The 26,773-nt window shown below is 37.4% G+C and overlaps 3 protein-coding genes across 3 annotated transcripts in view; all 3 read left to right on the top strand.

Moving 5' to 3' along the window:
- Nucleotides 1–9,747, top strand: part of LOC107554685 (copper-transporting ATPase 1-like) — a 34,080-nt gene extending 24,333 nt beyond the window's left edge. Inside the window, exons 17-24 of the mRNA XM_016237269.1 lie at nucleotides 499–639; nucleotides 2,041–2,183; nucleotides 2,272–2,475; nucleotides 4,051–4,168; nucleotides 4,238–4,242; nucleotides 5,567–5,684; nucleotides 6,552–6,654; nucleotides 9,474–9,747. Of these exons, the coding sequence (XP_016092755.1) occupies nucleotides 499–639; nucleotides 2,041–2,183; nucleotides 2,272–2,475; nucleotides 4,051–4,168; nucleotides 4,238–4,242; nucleotides 5,567–5,684; nucleotides 6,552–6,654; nucleotides 9,474–9,747 (1,106 nt within the window). The remainder of the gene's footprint in view (nucleotides 1–498; nucleotides 640–2,040; nucleotides 2,184–2,271; nucleotides 2,476–4,050; nucleotides 4,169–4,237; nucleotides 4,243–5,566; nucleotides 5,685–6,551; nucleotides 6,655–9,473) is intronic.
- Nucleotides 9,748–14,547: 4,800 nt separating this feature from the next.
- On the top strand, nucleotides 14,548–16,216 carry LOC107554708 (ankyrin repeat domain-containing protein SOWAHB-like). Its single transcript, XM_016237296.1, has one exon. It carries the CDS (start codon nucleotides 14,647–14,649, stop codon nucleotides 15,973–15,975), a length of 1,329 nt encoding a protein of 442 aa, XP_016092782.1. The 5' UTR covers nucleotides 14,548–14,646; the 3' UTR covers nucleotides 15,976–16,216.
- A 5,179-nt stretch (nucleotides 16,217–21,395) lies between these two features.
- Nucleotides 21,396–25,022, top strand: LOC107554709 (growth/differentiation factor 9-like). Its single transcript, XM_016237297.1, has 2 exons — nucleotides 21,396–21,994; nucleotides 23,897–25,022. The coding sequence occupies exons 1-2, from the start codon at nucleotides 21,652–21,654 to the stop codon at nucleotides 24,823–24,825; spliced, it is 1,272 nt and encodes a 423-aa protein (XP_016092783.1). The 5' UTR covers nucleotides 21,396–21,651; the 3' UTR covers nucleotides 24,826–25,022.
- Nucleotides 25,023–26,773: the final 1,751 nt, after the last annotated feature.

The following is a 26,773-nucleotide window of genomic DNA, read 5'->3' on the forward strand; positions in this document are numbered from 1 at the left end:
CAAATCAGAAAATGTCATTTTAACATCAGTGTGAACATGCAAACAAAAAACATCAATGACACTAATTTTATATCATTGTAACTTTGCTTTCCACACACTTTAAGTACTTCTTCATATACCACAGCAATTGCTTTATTTTACCGCTCCAAAAGCGGCACCTAGTGGCATAGAATTAATTTGCATTTTCATTCAGAGCAACACGAAAAGACCAAGTGGGTGGGCAATATGCAAATGTTTCATGTTGACTTCAACATGAAACGGCTTGGGATTCGTTTCAAAAACGACTCGCTTCAATGATTCGGAGTCGACTCTTTCTTTTGAGAGACAATAACTTTATACACGGTGCACTTTCAGATTTAAAACTTTGCAGGATGTTTCCATTCACTTAGAGCTGTGTTACACACTGCATGAAAGGTCCATAATAGGGGCACTTTAAAATCTAACGCAACCTCTGGTGTGAACACACCACAATGCTTGTGTTTGCGGTTTCAGCTGTAGTCCAGACGGCCTCGTTCACCGTGCTGATAGGGAACAGAGAGTGGATGAGGAGGAGCGCGCTGCAGGTGCGAGCAGATGTGGATGAAGCCATGACGGAGCACGAGAAGAGAGGACGCACTGCAGTGCTGGTGGCTGTGGACAGTGAGTGAGACTCTGTGATTTCAGACACACTTTGATCACTAGGAATTTCCATATGAAACATCAGACAAGAGTTTGATTGTAAAAGTATTGTAAAAATATTTCTGACATCGGTAGATTTTTCTTTCGGCAACTAATGATGCATTTAGTTCTAGGGCTGCCCCTGACTAAAAATGTGACCCGTGCTTGCAAAATGAGTCGGAATAAGCAAATTTTCAAAAATGAGTTCTTCATTAAAATACCTTCAAAATGACATATGACTTGTTGGAATCAGACGGAAAACGACTGAGCTACAGCCCATTAATCACAATATAGCTATTTTTTATTTTATCTTTGTTTTTAAAAATAAGAACAAAGATGCAAATAAACAATAGTTTACCTACCTTAATGCATGGATCTAATTTAATGTCACACATCAGATTTTTCCCCAACCATTAACTAAACGCTCATTTAAGACATTATAGATTATTGTGTGAATCTCGTCAAGACATATTTCGCAATGTACTTATCACGCACTCCCGGAGAGGTGCGTCTTATGCACGCGCTTTGCAAATGTCAGTCAGCGCGATCGCTTTGTTTTCATCAGCATGGGTTTGAAAATTAGATTTCACTGGTTTGGACTCGTGTCATCGAGAATTCGATATGAATTTGCAACAATATATTTGCAACTGTATATTTGTAACAATAGCCAAAAATACATTGTATGGGTCAAAATTATAAAAAAAAAGTTATGCCAAAAATCATTAGGATATTAAGTAAAGATCATGTTCCATGAAGATATTTTGTAAATGTCCTACTGTAAATATATCAAAACTTAATTTTTGATTAGTAATATGCATTGCTAAGAACTTCATTTGGACAACTTTAAATGCGATTTTCTCAATATTTTGATTTTTTTGCGCCCTCAGATTCCAGATTTTCAAATAGTTGTATCTCAGCCAAATATTGTCCTATCCTAACAAACCACACATCAATGGAAAGCTTATTTATTCAGCTTCAGATGATGTATAAATCTCAATTTTGAAAAATTGACCCTTATGACTGGTTTTGTGGTCCAGGGTTACAATTGGTCACACTTTATTTTAAAGGTCCCATTCTCACTATTAACTAACTATGATTTTTGCCTCAATAAACTCCTAATTCATACAACATACAACTCTTAACTCATGCAGAATAAGGCATTAATAAGTGCTTTATGAATACTAATAAACAGCCAATATATTAGCAATATGCATGGTAGTTAATAGTGAGAAATGTCATGTCATCTCTATATAATATCCTTATATAGAGATCAGTTGGCGAAATTGAAAGAAAAATTGACCCTTATGACTGGTTTTGTGGTCCAGGGTCACAAATGTGCACATTGTTTGTTTATTTTGAGCATGTGTGCTGCATCCTTCTCAGATGAGCTTTGTGCAATGGTGGCCATAGCAGACACGGTGAAGCCTGAGGCTGAGCTGGCCGTCCACACTCTCACAGCAATGGGGCTGCAGGTCGTGCTGATGACGGGAGACAACAGCAAAACAGCCCGAGCCATCGCTGCCCAGGTACAGCACCCTTTAACATTCCCTTCAGTGATGATTGTTCTCTTGGAGCGGTGATTGTTTAGCAGCTGAGGTTGTGGGGTTTTTCCAGGTGGGCATCAGGAAGGTGTTTGCAGAAGTCTTGCCATCTCACAAGGTGGCGAAAGTGGAGCAGCTCCAGCTAGCGGGAAAACGCGTCGCAATGGTGGGCGATGGAGTGAACGACTCGCCGGCGCTGGCCATGGCAGATGTGGGCATCGCTATAGGCACGGGCACGGATGTAGCCATCGAGGCAGCCGACGTGGTGCTCATCAGGGTATGAAGACTAGGGCTGGGAAAATAAATCGATGCATTGCATTGCGAATCGAGAAATGATCAACTCTGAGATTTTCCGAATGCTAGGGATTCAGACAACATGCAAAACTACCAAATTTTGCTGTAAGTTTGACCGCAACATATAATCATTGCTGTTAATAGTGTTCACCGTCTGTTTGATTACATGACTTTAACTAACTGCTTGATTTTTACCGTGCATTTCAGCCGTATGAACATCAACTTGAGACAGTCACCACTGATAAGCTATGACTAAAAAACAACTTAAATTTTCTGTAAAGCTGCTTTGCAATGATTCGCATCGTGAAAACGGCTATACAAATAAACTTGAATTGAATGTAATGATTCACTCAACTCCCGATTCACGATTTTGATTTCACGATTAGATTTTCTCACGATTATTTAAAAAAACGGAGATTATACAGTAAATGAAAAGTTGTCATTTTATTAGGCTATTGCCGCACGTTTCTTTGTGAAATTGAAATATAACAAAACTAAATTAAACTTTAAAAACAAACCTCAAATCAAATAAGTAAGTTACACAAATAAGGGCAACCACTGCATTTTAATCACGATCCAAACAAAGATGCTGCATACACGCAACATGAGCAGTTTTTAATCTAAATTAGATTGTATAATTTCGATATTTGAAGCAAAAACAGAATGGTCTGACTTCAGTTTTGTGAAACTACACATAAAACACATCTGAACGAAACAGTAGACGAGCTGAGTGAGACGCAGATTCACTCTCTGCCAGCAGGTGGCGCTCATGAACAGCAATGATACAGTGTTTACCGCTGTAAACATAGCAGAGCTGCGCTTATGAACACTACTTTAATATGCATCGTTCATATTCATCGTTCTTTCTCGAGTCAATTCTGACTGCATGCTTCAGAAACAGCCGTACTCTGCTTGTTTCCAAATCCTTACACACACTTGAACCTAAAATAATCATTCATAAAATTTGAAAAGGTTGTAGCGAATTGCAAGGGTGTTTACAGTGGGCTGTGTTTACATTAATCTCGCGTCATAAAAGCATTCTGAGCCGAGGTGAAATTACAGTTCTTCAGCACTCTTCTTCGTGAGCATTTGAGTGTGCGGATAAAAACTGGCCTAGAGCGCCATCTGCTGTTAAAATCTAAGCTCAGAATCGATTGCAGAAAGAATCGCGATGCATTCGGAAGATCTCAGAATCGATCCACCAATCGATTTATCGTCGCAACCCTCAATGAAGACTGTAATGGCTGTGCTATCTTGAGACATGTTGTGGTTGAAGCTGAATTAATGTTGTCAGTCTTAACCTGCTGATCTGAAGGCTTGCACTTGGATGTTAGAATCTAAAAGTATCAAATCTGCCCGTTTGAGATTTTTAAAAAATAATTTATTTCTTAATTTTTTTTACAAAAGTAGCATTTTTAACCATTTGTAGGGCTAGAAATGTGTATCCTTTTCTTACCCCCTTTTTTTAACCCAAACACAAAACTTGTATGGTTTAGATTAACATGAGATGGCACTTTTTGTTTCATCATTTTTTTATATATTTTTTTGTCTTAAACAGAATGATCTTCTTGATGTTGTTGGGAGTATCGACCTTTCTAAGAAGACAGTGAAAAGAATCAGAATCAACTTTGTGTTTGCGCTGATCTACAATCTTGTGGGGATTCCCATTGCTGCAGGTAAGAACAACTAAACCAAATAAGATAAAAAATATTAAATTATATCAGTATTATTGGCACTTTCCACAGACAGGGTACAGAATAGAGCCTGAAATGCTTAAGAAATGAAGTCAAAAATGGTGAGAGAAAATGTTTTTGCATTTTCTAAAAACCTTTCAAATAACTAAATAATAAATTAGCTAATATATTTTCTATTCATCCAACTGTTTCGAAAGTTTGGTGTCAGTAAGGTTTTTAATTATGTCTCTTCTGCTCACCAAGGCTGCATTAATTAAGTTGTCATTTTATTAGGCTATTGCCGCACGTTTCTTTGTGAAATTGAAATATAACAAAACTAAATTAAACTTTAAAAACAAACCTCAAATCAAATAAGTAAGTTACACAAATAAGGGCAACCACTGCATTTTAATCACGATCCAAACAAAGATGCTGCATACACGCAACATGAGCAGTTTTTAATCTAAATTAGATTGTATAATTTCGATATTTGAAGCAAAAACAGAATGGTCTGACTTCAGTTTTGTGAAACTACACATAAAACACATCTGAACGAAACAGTAGACGAGCTGAGTGAGACGCAGATTCACTCTCTGCCAGCAGGTGGCGCTCATGAACAGCAATGATACAGTGTTTACCGCTGTAAACATAGCAGAGCTGCGCTTATGAACACTACTTTAATATGCATCGTTCATATTCATCGTTCTTTCTCGAGTCAATTCTGACTGCATGCTTCAGAAACAGCCGTACTCTGCTTGTTTCCAAATCCTTACACACACTTGAACCTAAAATAATCATTCATAAAATTTGAAAAGGTTGTAGCGAATTGCAAGGGTGTTTACAGTGGGCTGTGTTTACATTAATCTCGCGTCATAAAAGCATTCTGAGCCGAGGTGAAATTACAGTTCTTCAGCACTCTTCTTCGTGAGCATTTGAGTGTGCGGATAAAAACTGGCCTAGAGCGCCATCTGCTGTTAAAATCTAAGCTCAGAATCGATTGCAGAAAGAATCGCGATGCATTCGGAAGATCTCAGAATCGATCCACCAATCGATTTATCGTCGCAACCCTCAATGAAGACTGTAATGGCTGTGCTATCTTGAGACATGTTGTGGTTGAAGCTGAATTAATGTTGTCAGTCTTAACCTGCTGATCTGAAGGCTTGCACTTGGATGTTAGAATCTAAAAGTATCAAATCTGCCCGTTTGAGATTTTTAAAAAATAATTTATTTCTTAATTTTTTTTACAAAAGTAGCATTTTTAACCATTTGTAGGGCTAGAAATGTGTATCCTTTTCTTACCCCCTTTTTTTAACCCAAACACAAAACTTGTATGGTTTAGATTAACATGAGATGGCACTTTTTGTTTCATCATTTTTTTATATATTTTTTTGTCTTAAACAGAATGATCTTCTTGATGTTGTTGGGAGTATCGACCTTTCTAAGAAGACAGTGAAAAGAATCAGAATCAACTTTGTGTTTGCGCTGATCTACAATCTTGTGGGGATTCCCATTGCTGCAGGTAAGAACAACTAAACCAAATAAGATAAAAAATATTAAATTATATCAGTATTATTGGCACTTTCCACAGACAGGGTACAGAATAGAGCCTGAAATGCTTAAGAAATGAAGTCAAAAATGGTGAGAGAAAATGTTTTTGCATTTTCTAAAAACCTTTCAAATAACTAAATAATAAATTAGCTAATATATTTTCTATTCATCCAACTGTTTCGAAAGTTTGGTGTCAGTAAGGTTTTTAATTATGTCTCTTCTGCTCACCAAGGCTGCATTAATTTGATCAAAAATACAGTAAAAACAGCTAAATATTATTACAATTTAAAATAACTGTTTTCTCCGTGAATATATGTTAAACTGTAATTTATTCCTGTGATCAAAGCTGAATTTTCAGCATCATTACTCCACTCTTCAGTGCCACATGATCCTGATGAATATTATGATTTGCTGCTCAAGAAACATTTCTGATTATTATCAATGCTAAAACTTTTTTTTTTTTTCTGATGACTAGAAAGTTCAAAGGAACAGCATTTATTTGAAAACATATTGTGTTACATTGTTAAAGTCACTTTTGCTCTATTTAATGCATCCTTGCTGAAAAAAGGCTGACTGAATTCATTTTTCTCCAATGTTTTACAATTCTTTTCCCAGTTGAGTAAAATAGGGCACGTCAACGTAAACAATATTGTACAAGTTTTAGTTTGTAGCTACTTTTCTTTGAAGGTCAGTATTATGTAGCATAATAATATATCAGTTAGGCCTCACAGCAAAAAGCACGGGATTTATGCCTCTAATGGTTTATAAAGTATTCGGACACTAATCTACACATTTGTATTATTGCTAGAGTGTGATTATTGGATGCTGCTGTGTGCAGGTGTGTTTATGCCGGTGGGTTTGGTGCTGCAGCCCTGGATGGGCTCTGCTGCGATGGCTGCCTCCTCTGTGTCTGTAGTGCTGTCTTCCCTCCTACTCAAATGGTAAACCTCTCTGATCTTCACACAGTTCGATTTAATAAACATTTTTGCATGCTTTAGTAACAGGCTTTGCTATTTTGGACTCAGCAGGCTTTTTAAGTGTTTCCTTTAGATGCTCAAAAGATTGACTTGACTAGGCCTGCGCGATTAAAACGGTATCAGTATTTATCGACGGTACACCTGATACAAAATGATAGAAAAAATGTGCAATATACTGCAAGACAGCTTCATGCTCGTTTCATTTAAAGCTGCGTGCTATGAGCGACAAGCCAATAAATTGTGACATCAGAACACACGAATGCTGAAATAAGTGTCATGCATGCCTGCGATGAGATTGTGAATAAAAAAGGAATATTAGTCGAATTTAAAATAAAAATTTGCATTCAAATCCGAAAACTGTGCTGTAGCCTATCCAGTTGAACCCACGAGATGCGCCACTGCTGCGTTTTTCATTCAAAATGTTAGAGAAATACAGAAGCTCAATGTGGAGATGTGGTTTGGTTAAAACAGTGCATTTTCGAGACGGGCAACTATGACTGTTGCACTCGCGTCTCACACAAGAGATGTATAGAAAGCCATGCAAAGTTAAAAGAGGTGCAACTTTTAGAAAACATGTCTCGAGAATTTGTGGGAATTTATTCCATTCTACTGTATCTCTTATGTTTTTGTGTTTTGTCAACAAAACACAATAATTGAATACAGTTGCTTAAATAAGAATCAAAGTATAACTGATGTATTTAGTGTTTTATTTTTATATTTGTTAAATCAATTTCTTGAATGCTACTTCTAAATATGCCTACCGTACCTGAGAAATAAAGCACTGTTTGTTTTATTTGTATATTGTGTATTTGTAATGTGTATCTTTGTTCTTATTTTTTAATAATAAAGATAAAATGACGACAAAGATTTTTATCTTCGCCCCCTTTGGCCTAAATATCTGCCACTCTTTTGTATTTTGTTACCTTGTAAGGCTTTGGCCTTAAGCTAAGCTAAGCTAAAATAGGGAAATTAGTTTGGCTTTACTGCTCAGACAACTTAGTCAAACTCAGACAAAATAGTACAACCAACATGGCAAAGGATCGTGATATTCCTGGAAAAAAAATTGTGATATGATGATATTTTTGCCATATCGCCCACCTAAAATGATTTGTTGTTTGTCTTATTAGATTGTGTAAATTAAAAATACACTGGTTATATTGAAACCTTTTTTTCTTCTGCTCTTTCCTGCAAAATGGTTATTAAAAAATTTCAATAATTATCGATACCGAATGATATTAAACGGTAGACCTGTCACGATAAGCAATATATTGCCCCAGAAATTATTGCGGTAAGCGATATTATTGTCATTTTAAGACCATTTTATGCCACTGAATATATAATCATAATTTAACAGCATAATAATGCAAGAAGGCCTACACACTTTCAAATGACAACAAACTTTTAATTCTTAAGAATATTTAGATCATGGAGATTAAGTATCAAAATATTAGATACCTTAAAAAATTTGAATAAATAGTATATAAACATTTTCTAACAAAAAGTGCAAAGTAACAAGAAAAATGCACAAAGAACTTGTATGGAGATTTTCCCCTGACCTTCTCTTCTCTGTAAATGAAGAGTGCACACTATTGCTGAGAAACACAATCACTACTCAGCAGTCAGAAGTGCGTATGCACAAAGACACAGATCCCTAACTAAGACCATATCTGCAGATGAAACTTTGTTTGTAGAAGCATTTTTTAAATTTGAACGAGCACCTCAAGACTACCCCACGTTATGTACGAGAAGCTGCTAAAGACACCGGCGCAAGTGGAATGTGCAAAACACGGTGACATTAATTTTTTATGTAAATATAATGGGCGATATATTGCGTCACCAAAAATGATTGAGGTCATGTACATGTATTGTGCGATATATTCGCACATCGATATATTCGTAAGTTGATATATTGATTATTGCGACAGGCCTATTAAACAGTATGTCGTGATCAGAGTTGGGTATAATGCGTTACAGAGGAATTGCGTTACTTAAGTTACAAATGCAGACTGCAGTGTTCAGAAATATGAAGTAAAAATCGTTTTGCGCATCAGTATGTCCTTTAATAAATCGGCGGATAATGCGAGCTAAAATGCAGATGAGTCCTACAACATTCAGATGCAATTAAAGGTTACCTATCATATTTCAAAATGTGCACTCGATTTCACATATTTTAGTCAGGCATTATAGTTTTGGAAAAGTGAATGTGTACAAGTTTGTGTCACAGTAACACTAATATAGGCCTAAGTAAAAATAAATGACTCATCAGAATGAGATCTTTCGCATTAAGCCGCGTCGGCATCGCATTGTTCTTCTGAGGTAGATTCAAGGCTTATTCCTCAAAGCGCGTCGTCTTCCGAAAACGAAAAGTAGCCGAGATGAACTTGATGAATCTTTTTGTTTACGGAGGCGATGTGGGCGTTCACATATTCGCGCGTCTCAATATTTTATAGCATGTGATGTGCGTGGTGAGCTCAAGACTGTACCTCACCGTGGTTTCATACGGATTATTTTATCAGAGAATATTTGTTTTCGACATGACTGACTTCAGTTAAAAATAGACACTTCACGCTTTCTTTACATATGTTTCTCGTATGCGTGTCAAGTATTCTATGAGTTTCGCTTTGTAATGTATTTTTTAGGTTTGATAACTTGAAAAGTAAATTAAACTTGAAAGTCATTTGTAGTGGATTACTTTTTTTGAGTAACTTACCCAGCACTGGTCGTGAGCATTTTTAGCTATATTGCCCAGCCCTGAACTTGACCCTCGTTCCGTGTTTCTGCAGCTACACTAAACCCAGCGCTGAGAAACTGGAGAGACGACTGGGCGAGGTGAGAAGACACGGCAGCCTGTCTGAAGTCAGCGTTCACATCGGCATGGGAGAGCTGCGCCGGCCCTCGCCCAAACTCAGCCTGCTCGACCGCTTCGTCAACTACAGCCGGGCCTCCATCAACTCGCTGCGCTCCGACAAGCACTCGATGAACAGCATGGCCCTCAGCGAGCCCGACAAGCACTCTCTGCTGGTGGGAGACGCTCACTGCGAGGAGGAGGTGGTCTGAGCGTTACCACAGTGCCTGTAGCCGAGGGGCGTCCCAATTCAGTCGCCTCAGGAGAGGTTTGTCACTGTGATGCTGCATGGATCAGCTTACACAGCTTTGGCTGTCCGGCCATTCCAGAGGCTCTCCGTTTACAGTACGAGTATTCTTGCTGGCCAATTTAAAGGGATAGTACACCCAAAAATGACAAACACACTCAAGTTGTACCTGTGTGAGTTTAGCCACAGTTGAGCACAAAACGAAGGTGTTTTGCATGTGTTTGTAACCAGAAAAAATACTATGGAAATCAATAGGAACCAGAAACCTTTTGGTTAGCAACATTATTCAACATATCTTCCTGTGTTCAGCACATGTACAGGTTTGAAACAACTTGAGGGTGAGTAAATAACAGGGTTTTCATTTTTGGATGCACTGTCCCTTTAAAAATGACAATCCAGGTAAGGAAAATCAACTACAAAAAAAAAAGTTTTATTTTGTGAAAACAGCAATTTAAAAGTGATTTATTGTGTTTTATGATCATGGTTAAGTGAATATTTATTACATCTTTTATTTATAGTATATACCTTGTTGTGGGACATGAAGGAATGTGACGATTTCTTTTAAAAGTGAACAAATGAACTCTATACTTTTCATATTTTCCTCAAGTGCTGAGATGCAGTACATTCCAAAGAAAGCAGCGATCTGCTGTCTCAGAGAGTTAGTAACCAAGAAAACGCTAAACCATTTTAAGTGTCTTTTAAGATTCAGCATATTCATTTTATTGTTCGGCAACACTTGAGCTGCCTTTGCCACATTTAAATGTGCATTATCTCGTCAACTTTAAGCTTTTAAATTTTTTTTTTTTATCTTCATTTGATTTCAAAACCCAGTGGTTTGTGTGACTGAGCGCATTTGTATGCAGCTATTTGTGCATTAATGCCTTTAACAGATACATAAATATTCAACATGTCGCAGCATGACCTGAATCAGGTTACTGAAATACATTACTGACTAATACATTCTAAGCTTTTGAAATATTATTTAAAAAAATTATCCAAAATATATATATATTAAAAAAATTACCCAGCGGATGTTTTGTTACTGTGTCATTTAAGGTCAATTAAGCGATGCAGTCTTCAAACGAAACAAGTGCACTCGTTAGTAAGTAATGATTAGTTGTTGCTTGTTTTTGCCAAATGTGTTCAAAGTGGAATGACAATGTAAACATCCTGAAATTGTGATTTATGCACTTGATTGTTTTACTAAATGTGGTCTGGGACGATTCTTATTGTAGTTTTGCATCTTATTCTTTCAATAAACAGCCAGTTTTCAATAAGCCAACATGCATTCATTAAATACTTTTTTTCGGTGTAAGAGAGGATTGTTGATTTACATATAAATGTGCACTTGCTTGCAATCTGATTGCAAAAAATCTGATTAGCATTTTGGTAATTTAGTGATTTCTAAAAGTGCTGTCACATTAACATTTCTGTAAAATTTGGCATCCAAAACAGGTGTGTTGTCTGCAGCAGAGAGGCGTGAACCATCGCTCACATAGAAGTAACTAAGCTTTCTGTTTGTCAACACTGCAAATTTGGGAGACCAACTTTGGTTTGAAAGTGACTTCTGTGTGAAAGTTTTTAATATGAAGTTGGAAATCAATAATCCAAAAAAGTAAAAGTTCACCTCTGATCTCTAATTATCAGTCAGAAATGGCAGCGCTGCGTAGATTACTCACATGATGAAAATTGTAGAAAGATTGTTACTAATTGTAGTTTAGTAACAATCTTTTGGATTACACATATTAGTTAATGTATTCTGACTACTTTTTGATTACTTTTGACCTAACGCATTATAAAATATTCTCCATTATTCGTTATCAACAGCATTAAGTGCATTGAACCGGTTTGATTCCAAAAATGCAGTAAGATTTTTTTTAGAAAGGACCATTTAAGAGGGAAAAAATAATAAGGGTGTGTCGTTGCATTATGAATAATTTGCTGCCGTTTTGCAAATAATATGTACACTGTAAAAAAGAATTGTGATTTTAACAGTAAAAGACTGTAAAAATGCTACAGTAATGTTTGTGATGAGCTTTGGTTCAGCATGTGACTTTCTCATCACCAGCAGTTTTTGGTGGTTATCAGTGCATTACAATGGTTTAAAACAGATATTAGTACTTCAATATGATGGTTTATTAACATTACATCAGTTAATGAAATACGGTATTTTATTGTGAATTTAAGTTAAGCCTGTAAAACCTAAAATGTTGCTACCATACTTTTTACGGTGAAGTTCTGGCGACCACAGCTGCCGGTATTTTACAGTAAATGTCACAGATTTTTTTTTTACAGTGTAGTCGTGTAATCTATCAAAAGTAACTGTAATCTGATTATGACCACTTTAAAATGTAATCTAATTAGGAGTAAATTTTGGAATCTGATTATGTAATCCAGGTTGCATAGTGCATTAGTCGGACATAAACCAATGATAAGCATTCTGATTCAGACACTGTTTAGCATAGTTAGTTTATTATGATGATGATGACTGCTAGGCCTGTTTCTAGTGCACGAGATAGAACAAGCAAAGCATACAGAAGTAAACAGCGTTTTTTGTCAGACATTCAGATTAATAATCTTTTTTTTTTTTAAATGAAAAAGCCATAAAAAGTTACATTTTAGCAACACTCGTGATTCAATAATGGTGTCTACTATTGTAAACCTTTTTAAAACCATTTTGATTGAGAGTTGTAGACAAACCTTACAAAATATATTTATTACTCCAAGAAAATAAAAAAAAGGGCCTTCAGTGTGGCCAAAGTCTCTTGAGCACTTCATCTGCCTTTATGCTCATTTTGTTTCTTGTACAGACAACTGTCTTATAAAATACAAAGTAAAAATATTTTTCTTGAAGATTTAAAACTCTTATGCGTGTATGATTTCTGACTCCTCTAATAAGAAAGCTTAAGAAATGTGAATCGGTTCAAAAGGTAGTCTACATTATTGTCTTGCTCCCTATGTGATATATTGTCATTGTTACATCTGTTTATAGCTAATTAAAGGGGTCATATGATGTTGCTAAAAATAACATTATTTTGTGTATTTGGTGTAATGAAATGTGTTTATGCGGTTTAAGGTAAAAAAAAAAAAACATTATTTTCCACATACTGTACATTATTGTTTCTCCTCTATGCCCCGCATTTCTGAAACTCGTCGATTTTTTACAAAGCTCATCGGTCTGATTGGCCAGCTATCCAGTGCGTTGTGATTGGCTGAATACCTCAAGCGTGTGACGGAAATGTTACGCCCCTCACCATACTGTGATGATGTGTCCGGCCGGAGCGACGAGACAAAAACATTAAAACCCATTATAAACGAGGCATTTGTTGCATCCAGTGGGGACATAATTACTGATTATAATGACTTATACTGTCTTTTTACGTGTTGCATTGCATCGCGCCGCGTAAACATAAAACTATGTCTGCATTTGTGATCGGAGAAATGACAAACAAGCCCTACTCTACACTGCTCAAAACTCGCGTTTGAATCATCAGTGGCAAATCCTTTAAATATGAAAATGTACTTACAGTCTGTGAGTCAGAACAGCCGGCATTGTAGTCTACTCTCCCAGGATTGGCTGGACTCCGCTCCGTCCACGGTGAAAGCCGATCCGGCGATCTACAGCTCAAAGTTGATATATTTCCTCAGCGACCAGCACGGATCAGCTCCAGGCATGACGAAGCGATATCGTCCTCTTTTGGAAGACTAAACAAAGTAGTTTCACTTTCACAACGAAGCACACAGCGTCTTCACGACATGGCGGTGGCGGCGGCAACAATACTACAGCGAGAATAAAAGTTACGCCTTCTTTCTTTGCGTGAACATTTGAGCGGCGTTATGCAAATCTTCCCACATAGTGATGTAGACATGTGGGGGCGTGTTAGAACGAGACGTTTTAGGTAGGCGTGGTTAACTCTTAACTTTTATAAAGAATATCTCTTTGGATTTGAGACTTTAGTCTTTGCAACTTTACAGATCTTCTTTATGCACCAAGAGCTTGTAACACTCCAAAGAGAAAGGAAAAAATGAAATCGCATCATATGACCCCCTTCTCTAGTGTGAAGTTGTTTCCCAAAAACAGCTAACTTTAAATTGTCGTTTGATGGGGTAATTCAAAATGTAATGTTTGTAATGAAATATAAATAAAATCTTGTTATTTTTAGTGTACAGATTGGTGTTTTTCCACACCAACATATGGAGATCAACAGGTCTTCCAGCATTTTTATTTTGTAAAGCCAGCCTCCATCATTTAAATCAATCGTGGAAATTGTGCTTTTTTTTTTTTTTACAAAGGAATATTAATGGTTAATTCTGTAGGCGTGTCTTAAAAATAAACAGAATACAACAAAATAGCTATGCAACCGAATAAAGTGTCAAATTCTATTTTATACCAAAGTAGCACCAAACACGGAGACGACATTAAACCACCACTGAGAAGTCTGGAGAGTGTCCTACTTGTGAAAATTGATCTGCAAATGAACTAACCAGAAGACGGCATGCAAACCACCATATTCTCGGCTTGGCATGTATGCATTTAATATTTAGGATTTCTTTGTTTGTCTGTTTATTTAATGACTTCATGTGCTATTAGATACGTTTGTATAGAGTTAGAGTTGTGGACGAGATGCACACTTACAAATCTTTTCTATCTGGGGTCCCCCCCTCTCAGTGGGAGTCAGATTGCCCCCTAGTGGATAGCTAAAGATTTGTTAACTCCTATTCATGAATTCTCAAGGGAACGCCTCTGAATGATCTGATGCTGGGATAAGAGGCAGGAGGGTTTCAGAGGATAGCCGGAAGCAGCAGGTTGCTTTTGAAACATCTCACACAGACACTAAAGAAGAGAAAGTACTGCGGAGGGGAAATGGCTCTGACTCGAGATACGATCCTGAGCTTTTTGCTGGAGCGAGGGGGGAAAGTGAAGAACTCGGAGCTCGTGAGCAACTTCAGAGGACTCATAAACTCCAGCGACCCCGCGGAGAAGAAACAAACCCGAGAGCTGTTCAAGCGCCTGGTCAACAGCGTCGCCGTGGTGCAGCAAGCCGATGATGTGAAGTACGTGGCTGTGAAGAAAAAGTTCCTGGGATTCATCCCAGGTGCAAAAAGCAGTTCAGTTGCATCTCCATGCAGCGTCAAATGCGTGCGTGATTCCAGTGAAACAGAGAATGTGGACATCATTAATAACACTTACTGTCATTGCTCCCCGCAAGCTGTGCGTAATAGCAGTAAAAGTCACTCAAGAAGTCCATCTGACTATAATGAGAGCGAGTCTTTGACAGCAAGAGTGCTTAATGTGACAAGTGATGCTACAAGTGGCAAAACAGGGGCTGCTTTTGCTATCGTGGCCCTGAAATCTCCATCATGTGCGCTGCAGCATGAGGAAAAGAGAAGAACAAGCCTAAAAACAGTAATAGTAGATGCTAAACCGACTGCAGAGCGAGCTGTGAAAGTCAAAGCAAATCAGAGATGTGTTGCTGGAGAAGGCTTTCTCTACAGCTCTCTGAGAGCCAAACGAAAGGAGTTAGATGCACAGGGTTCGCCGCACCTGCGAAGGTGTAGCAAACTCTCCAGATCTGCTGGTGACTTGGATGGAGTTCCTTTGGGACCAGTGGAGCACGAGTGGCTTGTGAAAGCAGCAACGGGAAGCTGGCCTCAGATCTACGGCCTCCTGCTGCAAGACACTCGGCTGGCGGAGAAGCCAAACTTCATGTCTGGATTCACGATCCTGCATTGGGCTGCTAAAAGCGGAAACGGTGAAATGGTGTGTACAGTCATTGATGTTTCCAGACAGAGAGGCGCAGGGGTCGATGTGAATGCCAAGTCTTATGACGGATACACAGCTCTCCACATAGCCGCCATTCACAGCCGTGAACGTGTGTTATCACTGCTGGTGTGTGAATATGGTGCCAACACTAACATACGGGACAACAGTGGTAAAAAACCCTACCGTTATCTAAGCGCAGACGTGTCGACTGAAATCAGAAAGATGCTCGGAGACCCTCACAGCCTGCAGAAGGATGCACAGAACCCCTCAGACCTCCCTAAAGGATTCAACACCCTGAGTAAACTATTCCAGCCCCACACCGCTGGACATAAAAAGAAATACAGACGACGACCGAGCTTCCACTTCATCAGAGATGATCATGAAGACCCTAGAAAAAACATCACACTTAATCGCAAACTGTTACAGTGAAATAGCCCAACAGCGCGCACTAAAACTAGACTTGCATTACTTGTCGTAGGTTTAATATAATGTGTTAATTTAATTGGTGATTGTACAGTGACAGCCTTGTGTCTACTGATGATTGTTTGTTAATCAGGTTGATAAGTAACAGGAAAATGCATTTAGTACTAACACAGCTATGTGAATACACAGTTATGTAAATATTGGGTTACGCTGACATTTCCATGAAAAGTTTTCCTAAAAAATGATCATGCTGTAAATGCAAAAATAAATCAAATTAAAATGTAATACTTAAAATGTACTCATCTTCAGGCCATCCAAGATGTAGATGAGTGGAACAGATTTGGAGAAATGTAGCATTGCATCAGTGTCTCAGCAATGGATGCTCTGCAGTGAATGGGTGCCGTCAGAATGAGAGTCTGATAAAAACACCACAATAATCCACAAGTAATCACAGCACTCCAGTCCATCAGTTAACATCTTAAGAAGCCAAAAGCTGCATGTTTGTAAGAAACAAATCCATCATTAACTTTAAATGGTTGCTTCTGGCTAAACTATCAATATAGTCCATAATCTATAATAATGCTTCCTCCAGTGAAAAGGTTCATCTCCTGTTGTCTTTCACATCAAAATCCACACACTTTTTTGTTTTGGACTGTGTAAGTGGTGCTTGATCTGTGCAGACCTCTCCTGATTCAGTCAAGATTAATTCTTCACCGGAGAAAGCAGTATTATGGTTAGAGGACTCATATTTTTAGCCAGAAGCAACAGTTTGAAGTTAAAAACGACATAATGCTTGTTTTGTTTCTTAGAAACATGCAGCTTTTGGCTTTTCAAGACATTAACTGATGGACTGGAGTGGTGTGGATTATTGTGATGCTTTTATCAGCTGTTTGGACTCTCATTCTGACGGCACCCATTCACTGCAGAGCAAGTGATGCAATGCTGCATATCTCCGAATCTGATGAAGAAGCAAACTCATCTACATCTCGGATGGCCTGCGGGTGAGTAATTGCGAAGTATTTCATGGTACTAATTGTACTGCTCTTAATTTATGCCGAAAAGTATGGAAACGCTTGCGTTACAGTATGTTTAATCTATTCAGAATCATTATTGAGAGTATTAGGAATTACAAACAAACTCAAAAATAAAATATCTGAATCCTTTGTAATGCAAATATGGGGGAAAATATGCTTCATTGTCAGAAAAATAATGTCACCGTGTGACTCGAGAGAACATTTTCTGACTTTCCTCAAACAGTGACTCTGTCATCTTTCTTATCTGATTGCTGTGCTGTGAATAATGCCTAGAGAAGCACTCGTGCCACTGAATGAATGGAGAGAGAGAGCGAGAGAGAGAGGCCTCTGCGTGGGATGTAGCACGTTGTCCTTGAGCTCATTATGCTTGATGTGATGTCTGTAATACTGAAGAGATCGACTGTAGCTCAGTTCTTTCATTTTGAAATAAGCCAAGGTAAATTTATTGCAAATAACCACTTTAGTGATCTAATGTGTACGAATGAAAGCACAGTTTTAACCAGGAATTCATCAATGCTAGACACAGCCTGGAAAATATAATGAAGCCTTTGTCCCAGTCAGGCAGTGATTCAGGCGTGATTTCATGGGTGCCGGAGCTTAGCATAACTCCATTCAGAGCCTTTTGACTGGTGCGCAGTGATCTGGAATGATGTAAGTGGCCTTGCTCTCGGTTAGAGCTGCTCGTGTTCAGCGGCGAGGTGAAGGTCGTTTCAGAAAGTATATCCTTTGGCTTTAAAGCGGTTCACTGTTGAACGTGAAGCTATCCTGAGCCAAATTTTAGCTCGTTCTGACTAGCATTAATTATTTTATTACTGGTAGTAATATTTCATTCAAGTTTATGTAAATAATGTTGAATGAGTTGTGAATTCTTCATTTTATGGTCTCGGTATTATCTGTCCGTCACAAATGTAGGCTGTGTTCGAGAAAGCAAAATAATAGTTCTCTTTGTTTTGCCGACTAATTTATAGGGTCATTGTTTGACCTGTGGGATGTTTCTTTTCTTCATTTCTCGGCCATTATGCAGGTTCCCACGGTCAGCCTCAACATTAACCCGCCTCAACTGACTGCAAGTGTCACGGAAAACATGCTTGTAATCTAATGGGTTGCTTTTTTAATGTCAAAAAGCTTATCTGGCTGGGAAATGATCATTTATTAACGGTTCCACAGTAACCCTTTCAAATCAAATGGAAAATTAAATCATTGAAATAAGGCACAGATGGCATTGTTTCCTGGTATTTTAGTCAAACAAACAACAAATGTAACATTCAGAATGATGTCATGTCTGTAATTCCATGCTCCAACATTCTAAAGAACATTCTAAAGAATGTCTGTAAACAGAACTTTAAATAGCATTTCAAACCAAGTATGATATCTATACAGTTTTATTCATTGAGAATAGTTAATTCATTGTCCACACAGCACAGTTATACTGATAACGACCCAGAGAAACTAACAATATCAGAGATGGTCTTATCCTTGAAGCTTTGACAATATCATTGGAATCACTTTTTTTCCAGCTGATGACTGACAACAACAACAACAACATGTCTTTTAGCATTTGTTGGCTCAGGCTAAACAAGCCTTAAGAAGCTGAACAATTTAATAAAGGTAATCATTTGACAGCAATCTGAAGGGAGTGATTGGAAGCCATTCATTTTCAATAAAAGCTGGCAATTTGAGGTGATGTTGCAAAATAATATATTTAATTTTTAAATAAAATATTTATGCTGTTGTTTTCCCACAGTGACGTCACTTCCTGCGAGATGATATCATTATGATATTTAAAAAAAAAAAAATCTTTCCATTCAGCATTCCAATTAAAAACATTACTTTTTCTTCACGTTTCGCAGATTTAGGAGCTAGTTTTAGTGCTAAAATGCTTTGTGAAATACTCTTAGAGCAAAAATGTAGGAGTCCTAAATTTAGGATTGACACGCCCATTATTTTTAAGATTTTCTCCTAAATCGGCGAGCTACACTCTTCAAAATAAAGGTGCTTCACGATGCCATAGAAGAACCTTTTTGTCTAAATGGTTCCATAAAGAACCTTCAACATCTGAAGAACCTTTCTGTTTCACAAAAGCTTCTTTGTGGTGAAAGAAGGTTCTTCAGATTACAAAAAGGTAAGAGATGGTTCTTTAAAGAACCTTTGACTGAATGGTTCTTTGTGGAACCAAAAATGGTTCTTCTATGGCATCGCTTGAAGCACCTTTTGAAGCACCTTTATTTTTAAGAGTGTATGAGCTACTTTTAGCTTTAAGATGTTTTGTGAATACAGGCACTGAAGGCTACAGAGAACGATTCGGACTGCTGAAAGGATTATTGGTGCCCCCCTGCCCACCCTCCAAGAACTGTATACATCCAGAGTGAGGAACAGGGCTCAGAAAATCACTCTGGACCCCTCACATCCAAGCCATCTCCTTTTTGAACTGTTGCCCTCTGGTTGGTGCTACAGAGCACAGAACACCAGCACAGCCAGGCACAAGAACAGTTTCTTCCCCCAGGCAATCTACCTCATGAACAGTTAATGTTCTCCCATTGTGCAATAACCTTCTACTTATTTATCACCCTGCATCCTAGTACATCCCTACAACTTTATTTTTTATTCTATTCATAGTCTATTTTATCCATAGCACATCTGTACATATTTAGGCTATTCATTTTTTTTTGTGGTTTATTTATATTTATACATACGTGTACTTTATTCACATCTTATTTGTATTCTCTGTGTGTTGTTGTTGTCTCTGTGCACTTGAAGCTCGAGACACTAAATCTAATTCCTTGTATGTGCAAACATACTTGGCAATAAAGCTCTTTCTGACTTCAAAGCACCATAATATTGTCCATCTTTAAAAGCACTTATTTTAATATTTTATTCAAAATACTAAGACATGCATGATTGGGACAGTGAATGTAGGCCTACGTTTATTCATCATTCATTATAAGCAGCTTTTTCCCGGACATGTCCTGGCCTGGATTTCTAAAACGTCCGGGTTTTGTCTTTGTTTTTATCTTAACGTTCTCAACAGTTCTCATACATTATAGTTAGTGCTGTCAGAGCAAAAAGTTTGTGCTCACATAATATATGTGTGTGTAGTGTGTATATTTATTATGCATATACACACACACACACACATGCATGTATATATTTAAGAAAAATATGTTATATTTATATATGAAATAGCCTATATATATATATATATATAAATGATATGAATATATACACCTGACACTGCACACACATTATGTGAACAAAAACTTTTATTCTGGATGCGATTAATCGCGATTAATCGTTCGACAGCACTAAATATTATGTTTATGTATTTGCATTACTTTGGCCTTTACTTTTTATAATGTACATCAGGCTACCTGAGCGCTATTGGTCAAAATAGCCTACTTTTCAGCCATTATAGCTACTATAAACAAGTGTGACAACAATGGGAAAACACGGAGGGAAACCCAGGTCAGGAGACGTCGGGGAAAAGAGTACTTAGCCTAAACAAATGTTCTGCACAACAGTAAAGCTTATAAATATGTTTTTTAATCTATTTATATAGGCTACTCAGTTGTAGACCCTGAACTCCCCTAAAGCAGAGTTGCCAAGTCCGCGTATTATACGCAACATCGGGCTTCTTTTTTTGTAAAGTTGCGTGAAAAGGTCGCGGGTTGCGGTTTTTTGTGGCTTATTTTAAAATATATGCTTGCTTGTTAGGGAAATCTGACAAGCAACTTTTCATTTATGTTCACTGTATTCTCCAATGCATTGATTGGCACTCTGTCTGCTCGCAGTTGATAGCCAATCAGTGCAAAAATATAAGTGCTGTAGCATAATTTGCCAAATATCTCACGCGCCTTTCTTCAATTCTAAAAATCAGGTTCAAAAAGAAGGCGCGTGAAGCTGTAATCCAAGCGATAAAAGTAGTAGACGTAGAGAAGTGGGATGACATTTTTTCCTTTATACATTTTTTACAACGTTTTTGTAATGTATTAATTATCACGGGCTGCAATAATAATAAAAAAACAAAACAAGCAGGCCTATACTAATACTAAGAGTAGCCTATATTTGGTTCGAATGGACAATATTTTACTAGGCTATAAATATGTGGCTTGTGTTTTTCTCCATCTATTCTGCTTACAGGTCACTGGAGATGAGTTTTGTTCCTGCTTTGTTGCAGTTTTTGTAAAATAACTTATTGCTTTTCAGATAAAAGGGTAGTTTCGGTTTAATATGCTGCAGGCTAATTTATTGGTATTAAATAATTGATAATAAATAATATTGTTGATAATAAATTATCAAAAAATATCGGGCTTGTTTTTGAAGGTTGCTGCTTATTTGTCTCGCGAGAGTTGGCAACAGTGCCCTAAAGTCATTAGCCGTGTTTCTTCTCTTTTGGCAATAAAATCCAAACCATATCTTGAGCTTGAATTACGCAGAGAATCAAACAGCGGAGACGCGTAAAATCTAAATATGTGAAAACGTACTACGTATATTAACATTGTGTGGATATCTACACCGGCTTTTCTGAAAAAAAAAAAAAAAAAAAAAATTTTTTTTGATCGCCTTGATTGCGCACACCTGTGTGTCAGGTAAGGCCGACGGAAGCGCGTTTGGACGCAGACTCCGAAGTCTTCTCCGGACTGTATTTATTATGGCGACGCCGCTTTTTAAACCTGGTGCGCGTTGTTCCTTTATGATTCTCGCGATTATCGGCCTGTCATTTACATCATGCTACAACTTGGAAAACGAGTCTGTGGAACCCGACTTGTCCCTGCACCATGGGAATATCCTGAGCCCTTTGCTGAAGGCTTTGTCGGAGCAGAACCCGTGGGGAGATTTCACACCACGAGCCAAACCCGACTCCAGGTATGTGCGTTACATGAAGAGACTGTACAAACTATCATCCAAACCGGACAGGAGTCAAGAAGCCTCGCACCTGTACAACACTGCCCGTCTGATCACGCCTCGAGAGGAGTGTCTCGAGCAAAACCGAGGTATAAACCTACTTCTGATGACTGCTATCTGAACCGGAGATGTTTGCATGCTGTTTATATAAATGCGGTTGCTTTAAACCCATTAGATTATGTTGTTTCAGGATTTGTGTTCTATGGCATACTTTGCTATTCTGTCCTTACTGTTTGTGAAATGAACTGTTTACAGGATGCAAGTTATCTGTATTCATGCAATACTTCAGGATTTCCCAAAATATTAAACACACTGCATAAAATACAGTTAAAGTATTTCACACGCTATACTGAATATCAGCAGCAAGTGTGAGATTGTTTTTATACTACTCTTCAGTTTATGAATATATTAGGCTTTAGGCAAAATGTATTAAAAATGCAAAAAGAAAAAAAAATGTTTATGAGAAGATAATTAGACATTTCCGATTCTGATATATTTTTTCTAGCATTATAACAGAACTTTCAAAGGTATCTAGTATGATAAAACAGCGCTGCTTTACCCCACACACGCACGACCGGAAGCAGCGGAAGCGCTCGACTGTGGCATAATAAAAGCTCAGCTGCTTGAATCAACATGAACATTGTGTCACCATTACTCGCCTTCATTTTTGAGTGAACTAACTTTTAAGGATTGTGGGTAGTGTCATTCTTCAGCGGCTACTCAATTATTATACACATTTTTAAATGTCTTTTTGTCTTGAAAGTGTCCTGTGATTGTTTTCAGTTGAGATTCAGAGCCAGATTACAGCTGGTACAATGACTTCAGAAAGATGGCAGCAGCATTATATTATTTTTACACAGCGATTGGTTGGTCTATAAGTAAAATCTCTTGACTTTAGCAATCTTTGTTGCATTATAAGGCAAAGGTGACAGTTCAAAAATGGAAATAATGTGCAGAATCTTATCAATGGACTACTGAGAGCAAGTTGATGTGCCTTGATCTTTTCAGTGCGTTTTTAACACTCAGACAGGTATGTTCTGTACAATTGTTTTGATCGAGAGAAACAACCTACATCTACTGAAAATGGGTATTATCCAACGATCTGGACCTGGATCCGCATTGAAATCCCTCTGAAATATCTATTGAATGATACAGGGTCTTAAAAGGATTTTCTTTACAAAAGAAAAATTTATGAAGAACCATAATTTAAAATTATATTGATATATCTTTTAATATTTCTTCAGTTACAGGCATGTAAACTTCGGAGAATGAATGAAAAGTGTTTTTCCCCATTTTTTGATTGATCACCATTGGCATGTAATGCAACAAAGATTGCAAAAGTCAACAGATTTTACTGATTTACATCTTTCTGAAGTCATTTTTTCCATCCTGTAATTTGTCTCCGAATCTCAGATGAAAATTGCCATTTTGACTCTTCTCTACAAAACAGTGGATTACTCCGTAAATATACATCCATGACGCTTCATATTTTGGCTTTCCTCTTCATTTATGTATTTATTTAATCAGAAGAAGTAAGTGTTTACATAAATGTTTAACAAAATCTAAAATTTGAGCCGGGCAGCTCAGGGGTCTGTTTCATAAAACAAGTTCAAGCCAGGTTTACTTCAGTTAGTCTGATTTATTGTCAGTTGATTCATCAGGGCCGGTTGCATAAACTGTTTAGACTAGTCTTAGACAGTTAGTCATCTGAATTTTTTTTGTTTGGCAGCTGCTAGTTCTTAAGACACTTAACACGGTGGCTAAGTTGTTCAAAATAAGTCAGACTAACTGAAATAAGCCTGACTTATTTGGTAAACTTGTTTTATGGAACAGGCCCCTGGTTGAGTTGACACAAAAATGACGGAATTTCATCCCAAACAAACTGCAGTCAAACAATCACAAGTCACTCTCAAGCACTAAATAAACACCGTATATAACTGAGGTCAAGCGAAGGATGTGTTCCTCAATGTTGCTATGTGTTATCTTGGCAGAGTTCTTCATGCAGGATATTTCCTACAGTCTGAATCGAGTGAGGTCTCAGGAGCAGCTGCTGAAGTCGGTCCTGCTTTACTCTTTCGACCACAACCACATCGCCCCCTTCACGTCGCTCTGCTATCTCGACGTGAAAGAACAGAAGCCCTCGAAGGACCAGATGTGTTCTCCGCACTTCGGCACGCAGCAGTCGGTGCCGCTTCTCAGCTTCCGCGTCCACACCGAGAGAAGGGTCCGCCGCCGCTGGGTGGAGGTCGACGTGACCTCGTTCCTCCATCCTCTCATTCAAGCCCATAAGCAAGACATCCATCTGCTGATCAACCTGACCTGCGTTGAAGACATGATCCCCAGACCCGGAGGCCGGGTTCACAAGAGCCCAGTGGAGTTAACTCACAGATCCCCATCTCTTCTCCTGTACCTTAATGACACCAGCGAGGTTGCGTACCAGAGAAGAGCCTCACGAGGTAGGATTGTAGACCTGACATCAAACCACTGGGATGGAAAGTCCACATGGTGGGATTCGATTTCACGAAAGAGACGAGGCACTCTAAAGAGCACCAGTTCGCCGGAAACCAGCGCGCCGAAACTCGTCCCCATATACGACTTCCCCACAGACGACTGTGACCTGTATGATTTCAAAGTGAGCTTCAGTCAGCTCAAACTGGACCATTGGATCATAGCGCCTCACAAATACAACCCGAGGTACTGTAAGGGATCTTGTCCGAGGGCTGTGGGATATATTTATGGGTCTCCGGTGCACACGATGGTTCAGAACATCATTTACGAGAAGCTAGACTCCTCTGTGCCTAGACCTTCATGTGTGCCTTCAGAATATAATCCGTTAAGTGTTTTGACCATTGAGAACGACGGCTCCATTGCTTACAAGGAGTACGAGGAGATGATCGCTATCAGATGCACCTGTCGATAAGATTCCGGGGGTTTTTTTTGTGTGATGCATTGCTTTGTAAAACACTGACCTGTTTTTTTTTTTTTGCACTGGCCATTCTTATAATGAAGATGATTAATGACCACATGAATTGGATAATTTGCTGCAATGTTTTGTTTAACATTACCTTTTTATCTGATTCATTAATGCTTAGAATATTCAAATCAATTATGCAATTGAATTATTTTGGTGTTTTTTTTCCCCTTCTGTACAATAGTTATATATGGGGGTATTTAATTGGCTTAAAGGATATCTTTTTCTTTAATGAGCAGTTGTGTTATTTTAAGTTCGGTTCTTTCAGTTGGTGGTCTTGTCTCGCACTTTCTATTCCTTAAACATAAATGACAGAATTTTAAATCTTCTAGTTCTGGACAGAATATATATATAAAAAAAGTGTACTTCTATTGTGTTATCAGAACACTTTTACATTGTATTTTAAAACCAGGGAATTGCAGACGGTTGTCTCATGGGCAACCTCTCTCTTCTTGATGTCCAGAAAATAAGTTGCCTTAACTGTGGGCAACTTGATATTGTGTGTATTAAGAACGTAATAGATGAGGATGTGTGTCACATGACTATTTATATAATTTGTGTCTGTGTAAATTAGTCGGGCTGGCTTTGGTTTCACAAAAGAAAAAGAAAAAATCCCAAATGAAAATATAAAATAAAAACAAATTCAGCAAACAAACTGTATTATTTTTTTTTTTTATCAAACATTGTTGGCATTGTAATTTTGTAGTTTAGAGAAAAGGTTTGAAGTCTAAGAGAGTCTTAAGAACATTTCTTTATAGTCAACTTTAACAGGACTAAAGTGTATGATGCATGAAGAATTGATTTTGTTTATTAAATATCGATTGGAGCACTGGACACAAATGATAAAGTTTTTGATAAAATGTCATTTTAAAGTCAGCGAAACAGGCGTTTCGCTCCTCACTTGGGATACGTGTGGTGCAGATGTGTAGAAAAGTATGCAAATACTATTCTGTTTAAATAATCTCTTCAGACCCATGAGGCCAAGCTGCCTTTCTCCTGCCAAGACAAAATAAATAATACATTATATGTAACACAAGATATGATAATTGAGACTTGGACAACTTTAAATATTCTGGACTCTAAGGTGAGCTTCTCTAAAAACACCGATTGCATTTTAAAGAGATGAAGAAAATATAGCATGTACCATGTGCTTTATTTAAACGCGTTACAGTACGTTTAGTTCTATTTGATCTCTGTCGTTTTCAGCAGACGCTCTGGCTGCAGACTTTTATTTTAAAGCACGGCGCTTCCGGAAGTTGTTGAGTTAAGAGTCCCGGCTGCATCCTGTTTATATATGTATGTGTACTGTTTATTTATTATGTATATATAAATACACACACAGTATATATTTTGAAAATATTTACATGTATATACATTTATATTTTATATTATATATAATATAAAATATAAATGTATATACATGTAAATATTTTCAAAATATATACTGTGTGTGTATTTATATATACATAATAAATAAACAGTACACATACATATATAAACAGAAACTTATTTTGGATGCGATTAATCGCGATTAATCGCATCCAAAATAAGTTTCTGTTTATATATGTATGTGTACTGTTTATTTATTATGTATATATAAATACACACACAGTATATATTTTGAAAATATTTACATGTATATACATTTATATTTTATATTATATATAATATATACACATATTTTTCTTAAATGTATACATGCATGTTTTTGTATTTATATATAAATATACACAGTACACACACATATAGTATGTTAACAAAAACTTTTATTTTGGATGCGATTAATCGTTTGACAGCCCTGGATTAATCACGATTAATCGCATTCAAAATAAAAGTTAGTGTTTACATAAAATATGTGTGTGTACTGTGTATATTTATTATGTATATATAAACACAC

Source organism: Sinocyclocheilus grahami, unplaced genomic scaffold (genome assembly GCF_001515645.1).
Source record: "Sinocyclocheilus grahami isolate Dianchi unplaced genomic scaffold, SAMN03320097.WGS_v1.1 scaffold510.1, whole genome shotgun sequence".
Taxonomy (NCBI): Eukaryota; Metazoa; Chordata; class Actinopteri; order Cypriniformes; family Cyprinidae; genus Sinocyclocheilus; species Sinocyclocheilus grahami.

Bases quoted from the DNA above. Each gene is read 5' to 3' on its own strand.
- LOC107554709 (XM_016237297.1), top strand. From the start codon at position 21,652: ATGGCGACGCCGCTTTTTAAACCTGGTGCGCGTTGTTCCTTTATGATT. The intron at 21,995-23,896 runs GTATAAACCTAC...TTATCTTGGCAG, and splicing joins GTGTCTCGAGCAAAACCGAG to AGTTCTTCATGCAGGATATT.
- LOC107554708 (XM_016237296.1), top strand. From the start codon at position 14,647: ATGGCTCTGACTCGAGATACGATCCTGAGCTTTTTGCTGGAGCGAGGG.